The following is a 7,220-nucleotide window of genomic DNA, read 5'->3' as shown; positions in this document are numbered from 1 at the left end:
GAGAGGTTAAGGTGTGAGAATGAGGTCAAAAGTCGAAATCAAAGAGAGGTTCAGATGAGAATGAACACAAACACATTTCTGAATCCATATAAACATAATGTGAAAATGCAAAATCTGGAACAGAAGTTACATGGACTACCCAGGATTTGAACCCACAACCTCAGAGGTCCAGAATCAGCGGCTTAACAAAGTGCACCACTGAGTCGATGCACATGCAGCATAATGCAGAAGAGAGGTTAAGGTGTGAGAATGAGGTACAAAAAAAATGTTTGCTTAGAATTTCATGTAGTGTAATATGGAAAGTTAAGTAAATTGTAATTCAAACTTCTGAGTTACGTCCGGAACATGGTGTTGGAGATCCCTACCGATTTTTGTACAGATATGTCAAACGGTTCAAAATATTTTATAACTTATGACCAACTTTAAAATGGCAGCCACATGCTTCAGCCGATCCTGGCACAATTTACATCCATGGATTCGACATGACCCGAAGAATCGAAAGACACCAAGATCATGATTTTCTAACTACCTGCTCAAAAGTTATAAGCAAAAATGTGAATGTTTGGTATCTCATGACCCATAGGTGGCACTGTTCCCCAACTTTGGGGATATTTTCTCACTACATGGTGTTGACAAAGTTTACCAAGTTTTGTGGAGATCGATCAAAGTATGGCCGAGATACAGCCTCTCAAACAATTTATATTGAGCACTGTTAACTTCAGAGCATCATAACTTTTTTTTTGACCAGTAGGTCGAAAAAAAAATTCTATTCAGTCATTCCCGTGCGGCTTGGTCCAAAGATCGTCTGAGCCAATTTTGAGAAGAATTGGGACCACATTTGAAGGAGGAGTAGTGAAAAAACGGAATACTGTACTTTTCGTAATGGACACTACTGTAATGGCTGGAATCTTAATGTAAAGTATTTAATGTGATCAGCGTGAAGAGCGGAATCAGGTGTACTAAGATTTGTCTGGATAGAAGAAAGTTTCCAAAAGTTATTAATGTTTCAATGTTGATTTATTTGAACTGCTGGTGGCGCTACAGAGTTAGTCCTAGAGACCCCAAAATCGGTCAGATCACTATTCATGGCCATCACTACAAGTGTGCCAGATTTCATGGTCTTTGTTTTTCATGTTGTCTGTGTGATGTGTTTACCTATGGCCATTATTATAGCCGTATGCCACCCACGGCCCATCCTGACACATGCATTGCACAAGTCAGATTGACCAGGTGTGCACGAGCTGTGCGTGTGATTTATGGGACATCCCCACTCAAGCTTCACAGGATTCCCTTCAGAAGTTCATTGGCTATTAGAAACGACAGTCATTTGCAAACTCTGATGCAATTGGATCAATCTACTGTCCATCAAAGAGAGGCTGATCCGTCCATCGAAGGTGAAGCTTATTGGCTACACCTCATAGAAGCTGTTATTGGCTCAAGAGAGGTGTCTGTCAAAAGGGTGGAGTTTAGTGGCCATTGTATCATCAAAGTAACACTTCGGAAAACGTTGATGTTTTGATGGCTCCACCCGCCAATCTGAAATCAGACTACTTCAGTCTGTGAATGTTTATCAACATATACATGTGTTATGCACGGTGCCTGTAAGGTGACTTGTTCGGATTCATAAATATTTATGAATACATTTCTGATAATTCCGGGTTGTTGTGGTCATGCATGTTTGTTCATGCATTAAACTCATGGCCACGAGAAAAGCATGTCACTCCCTCAACATAAGAAGTCATGGCCACAACAAAACTAAGTAAACTGAACAAGTCAGCTTATGGGCACCATAGTTATGGACTAAATATTTCCCTGAATTGGATTGTCTGGACCCTTTCCAGTGCAAGTACAGTGTTTTGTGGGAATGTAATGGATAACTGGACAAGCGAGATCCTTCAAAAGGTCAGTTCCTTCTGTTGTGTTTTCTGGTTGTTGATGGTCTGACAAATACACTGATTGTACCTGCTCTGTTGATTGTATTGTAAAACGGTTTGTATTACTCGAATTGCAAGAATGTCAGCTTTCCAAACATATGACACATCTTTATTTTATTGGGGTTTCACGAGGGGTAAGAGCATGCCGCGGATGGTACACTGGAGCTGTATCAGGTTTTAATTGGAATTTTTTTTTTTTTTAGAATGTAGATTTGAAAACTTCCTTTAACTCAACATATGGAATACACCATTAGAAGTTTTTTTTTTTTTTATAAATAGTAGGATTTGAAGTTAGTATTATTTAATAATGGTTAGAACCCATTTTTAATACTTGAGACCAGTAAAACTTCATACAAGGAACAGTAGTTTACATTAGTAAACCCCTCTAAGTTAAGGTACGCATTTGTGCTTTAAAAGGACACAGACAATAACTATTGTTTAGAATTTGCCATAGCATTAGAGCAGTAAGTGTTTATCTGTACCGTTACACAATTTTAGGAAGCGGAATTGAAGAACTTTGAAATTAAAAGCACGAAATTTGCATGGCAAGTAGTTAGTGGAAGGTTTAAAAAAAAAAAAAAAAAAAAAGGTCATCTTAAATGAGATGCAGAGAGTGATGTTTTTTGATTACATTTATTTCTACGCAATTGAGAAATTAAAGTAGACATCACCGATGTCTTACTAAATGCAACAATAGTTACCAATTTAAAAAAAAAAAAAAAAAAATAAAAATAAAAAAAAAAAGTCCCAGTAGACATTTGAGTATTTAGATGCTTCACTGGGGTGATTGTTTCTGGTTGGAACTGGTTCTGGATCTGAAGAGAAAAAAAAAAAGTTATTTGAAATGCTTAAACTTAAGGTCACTTGTAGACAAATTCTTAATATGAATTACCTTAATGCTGTTGGCGATTTTGTGTGTGGTATGATGGCTGGTGAAGCTGTAGTGGTTGCTGTTGATGTTGATGGGGTGGAAGTGAAGAAATCCTCAGCCATTAGGTTCTCCATATCGGTTCCATAGAGGCTTTCAGAGGTGTCCATAGGGGGTGTTATGGTGATCTTTGGTGTCTGTGTGGAACGGGTGTCTTCGAGTGATATGTTGGTTATGTTGTTTTTGTATATGGATATGTTGACAGGGGGCAGTGCAAGTATAGTGTCTATAATGTGGTCTGTAGTGGAGTCGTGTGTGATGCTTACAATGGATTCTATGTAATGGTTCTCGATGTTGAGGGTCTGAACCCCTTTGGTGGTGTTTATGGTGATCGATCCATGCGTGTACGTGGTGATTGAAGAGGACCTGTAAAAGGTGTCACATTTTTGGCAATTCACCCTTGAAGCGGACAAGGGCATGTTGGTGATTTTGTGTTGTTGAGGACAAATATGTAGTATGTATATTGTTGCTCCAATTATTTCTGCTGTCACAGTTTGGATGGTGGTGTTCTCCTCCACAGGATGAGTGGGATTTTGGCAGGTCACTATAGTGAAGTTTGTGTCTTTGGTTGTGGTTAGAAACTGTTTATCTTGGAAGGTGCGAATGGAAACGTTCGAGATCTCATACCAGCAGTCAACTGTAATTTTGCTCTCACCCCATACAGTCAAATCCATTGCTGCGGTTTCATCCGCAATTAGGTAGTACGTGTTCTGGAGAAATGTGCCATCACGAATAAAATTGTGTCCACGACTTTGTAGCTGAATTACCTTTGCTTTCACTGTCACCTGTAATGGAGAACAGGAGAAGGAAAAAAAAACAAACAAAAAAAAACAAAGCGTTCAAAAGAGTCTATAAAAAGTAATCTGTAATGAGGTTAGAAGTCATTGTCATGTTCTGTATGACAGTTTCAGAAAGGATTGTATAAAATCTTTACATGGGTTTATGATTTTATAAAGTGGTTAATTTGAGTTATGTGTTTTTAATTTTGGCCAATTTCCATGTAGCACCAATTTGCTTATAGGTCTGAAGGTTTGTAATTTGATGTCAGTTGTGTCAAATTTTAATTACTGAAACTTGTATCGGTCTAGATCGGGGTGGCAAACTCTGGCCCTGGAGATCCACAGTCCTGCAAATTGTGCTCCAACCCTAATTAAAACTCACCTGCCTTTAGATTTGTAGTAACTTAAGCTTGATCAAGTTGATCAGATGTGTTTGATTATGGTTGAAGCAAAACACTGTAGGGCTGTGGCTGTCCAGGAACAATATTTGCTAGTCTAGATTGACAATAACCACAATTCTCTACTCATGGGAGCATTTGAAGTAAGTGGTATTTGAAAGCAAGTGCTAAATGTTTTAAGCGTAGAAACTACTTTAGTACTTACTCTTTGGTATGGAGTCTTAATTTTAAGTACTTCACAAAGTGGAAGTACTTCCTCAGTTGACAGAATGTTACAGTTAAAGGCATAGTCCAACTCATCCAGGCATGTGATTGAGGACTTAAAGTTGAAGATGACATCCTGGGCTCCTTTAACAAGAGATTGTGTTAAAAACACATCATGTAGATTTACGGGTGTCCTGTTTAAAGAAAGAAATAAGTTTTAAACTTATAAAATAGACACATTTTAATGAATCAAAGTCTCACCTTTGAGCATTGATGAGTTCAAATTGGCTGTGTAGTTCCGGTTTGAATACGACGAGTCTTCTAATTTTGTTCTTTTCCTGGATCTTCGCCTCAAAATAGGAGCGTTTTGTGCCTCGTCTAAGTGATGTTACACTATGGATATACCCGTGCAAGGACTGGGAAGCTGGATTTTTTTTGCCTTACATGCCTGATTTAAATGAATGAATGAATGAATGAATGAATGAATGAATACATATATAATGACTGAATGAATGAATGAATGAATAAATAATGAATGAATGAATGAATGAATACATATATAATGAATGAATGAATGAATGCATGAATGCATGAATGAATGAATGAAAAATAGCCAGACAAATAAATAATATTCAGAAGGAGCCAGTTAAGAATGTTCAATTTGGATAGTGGATGCGAGTTAAGTTATGCAGTATTACTGACGTTTGTTCTCGTTTAACCTGGGGATGTTTGGTCTGAAAAGTCCATATTTGATTTTAAAAAAAAGTGCTAGGCTATAAATTGATTTTATCTATTAAGTCGAAAGTGTAGTATACATCAGTTTGTTTGTACTCGTACTGGAGCAGTGGTGGCGCGCTCTCGGAGCGAGTGAAAACCACGACGCTCCGACTTTTAAAAAATCCTCTCCTCGTTCCAGTCAAAAAAAATATATATATATATATTCTCACCGCTCCACTGACATACTCTGGTCGGCAACATGTCTCTAAGGCAGACACGGTAGGTTAGGCTCCCGTAGTTCCGAGTGCCCCCCGTGCGCGCGTCTGCCATAGAGACATGCTGTCGAGCAGAGTACGTGAGTGGAGGCGGTGTGATTTTGACTGGAGCGAGGAGAGAATTTTTTTTTTTTTTCTTTTTTTAAGAGGACCCAGAACAATGGACTTAACTCACAACTATAACTCTAAACCAAAATTCAAAAAACATTAATGAATTTACAAGTCGTATTTTAATTGTAGATTCAAACAACTTTAAACCAGTATTTAAAAGGAATTAATTTGGTTTTGTCATTGCATGTTACATTATTTGAGAATGGAAAATAAAGATTTAAATGTTAATTCAAATATTACCTTTTTGCTAGTAGCTCTTAATCATCTTATATTTTCTTCCGTCCTTTTCTACACATTCAATACTGAAAGTATAGTGACGGCAGTGGTGTGGTTTGTGGTTGCATATATAGCTAATAATTTTTGTCATTTGATTCACCTGGTTGGGCTCATTAATTAATGATTTAACGACCTTGCATTTACATTCAATCATTTAGCAGACGCTTTTAGCCAAAGTGACTTAAAAAATTAAAAAAAACTCATTAAATGAAAGGGGTGCATTAGATCAGAGACACGTGTAAAACATACACATTGACATCTATTGGTTAAATCAAAATAATAATATCTTAGTCCAACCCCTAGTTGTGAAGCTACCCACCACAGAAATGGATAAAACATTAAATTGAATTGGTCAAGTAATAAACCTTTTTAAGTCTTGATAATAATAAAAATAAATAAATAAATGTACTGACTTGTCACTTCATATTTTACTGTCAACAACTATAGCTAAACAAGTACAGTTGCATATTAGGGCTGTAAAAAAATCTAATTTTGAATATTCGTTGAATTTAAAATAAAAATTCACGAAACTTAGGTGCGCGTTAAGGAGGCTACTTTAAGGCCCAGCCCGGGTATATTTCACATTCGTATTTCACATGCCCCTTGGATGTCCATCTCCTGTAGTTTGGCCTTCTTGATCTTTGGCCTTGGCTAAACCATCTGACCACACTCTCTCTAACAGCAACATCTTCCAGACTTGGAGCCTCTACACTGATTGTGATCAGATCTTTCACTGTGTCTGAATGAAGGGATGCTCTAGTGTCTGATTTGGACAGCTAAACAGTCCCCAAACAGCTTATACTACTGTCTCAGCTATTAAAATAGTTCAGTGTTCTATGTAATAGCAAATTGATTATATTTTTTTCTTTTCTTTTTTTTTCAAGTTAATTTAGAAAAACCTTTGGATCATTTTTTGTTTGTTAAATATGTTTTAGTTTTTTTTTTGTTGTTGTTTGTTTGTTTTTTTAAGTAACGACCAAGCTGTGACCCTTGATCAATTTAGCCTTCTCAAATCATCACGACTTGCCTAAAATAAAATCTATAGATATAAAACAGTTTAAGCATATAACCATGTTTAAACGTTAGAACCAGATAAATGTGGGCTATATTCAATAGTTTGTGTGGAGACGCTTCAGGACATGGACATGCCAGTGTGATCACTTACATTTATTTAAGTGGATATGTCGTTATTTTTGCTCATAAAGGTAAGAGAAATACATTGTTCGTAACTGCAAAGGGTTCTACACACGCCTCTGCACTTAACTAAATAAAACGCATAACAAAAACTATGTTAAAATAAAACAAAAACTCCTTTACTATAATTATAATCTGTAAAGATGTATTTCTCTCTAAAGGGGCATCTAATGAGGAGATGATGAGCCTGGCTCGCAACTTCATCCTTTGGACACAGACTCAGTTTATTAGTAAATAATTCAAATATCTCCTTGCTATTTCCCCCTGTCACATTTATGTTATTTACTTTTGATGGTGCTTTGCGGCAAGCTTAATTCTATTGCATGTATTTGAACTCAGAACTGTTCAGCTGCTGACAGCACGCACCATACATGCTGCTGCGGGATGCTAAACACGGTCGAGCC

General features: G+C 36.9%; 1 protein-coding gene across 1 annotated transcript; it reads right to left on the bottom strand.

Moving 5' to 3' along the window:
• Positions 1-2,680: 2,680 nt before the first annotated feature.
• LOC122140673 lies at positions 2,681-5,696 on the bottom strand. Its single transcript, XM_042745250.1, has 5 exons — positions 5,587-5,696; positions 4,505-4,691; positions 4,245-4,387; positions 2,827-3,647; positions 2,681-2,749 (listed from the first exon to the last, which is right to left on the bottom strand). Exons 2-5 carry the CDS (start codon positions 4,512-4,514, stop codon positions 2,710-2,712), a joined length of 1,014 nt encoding a protein of 337 aa, XP_042601184.1. The 5' UTR covers positions 4,515-4,691; positions 5,587-5,696; the 3' UTR covers positions 2,681-2,709.
• Positions 5,697-7,220: the final 1,524 nt, after the last annotated feature.

The sequence above is a fragment of the Cyprinus carpio genome, chromosome A4, assembly GCF_018340385.1.
Source record: "Cyprinus carpio isolate SPL01 chromosome A4, ASM1834038v1, whole genome shotgun sequence".
Lineage (NCBI taxonomy): Eukaryota > Metazoa > Chordata > Actinopteri > Cypriniformes > Cyprinidae > Cyprinus > Cyprinus carpio.
The sequence above is the reverse complement of the archived record's forward strand: the minus strand, read 5'-3'. Positions and strand labels throughout refer to the sequence as shown.

Excerpts from the sequence above, each read along its gene's own strand:
- LOC122140673 (XM_042745250.1), bottom strand. Across the intron at positions 3,648-4,244 it reads TTAAGACTCCATACCAAAGA|GTGACAGTGAAAGCAAAGGT; the intron begins GTAAGTACTAAA and ends TCTCCATTACAG. Across the intron at positions 2,750-2,826 it reads AAATCGCCAACAGCATTAAG|ATCCAGAACCAGTTCCAACC; the intron begins GTAATTCATATT and ends TTTTCTCTTCAG.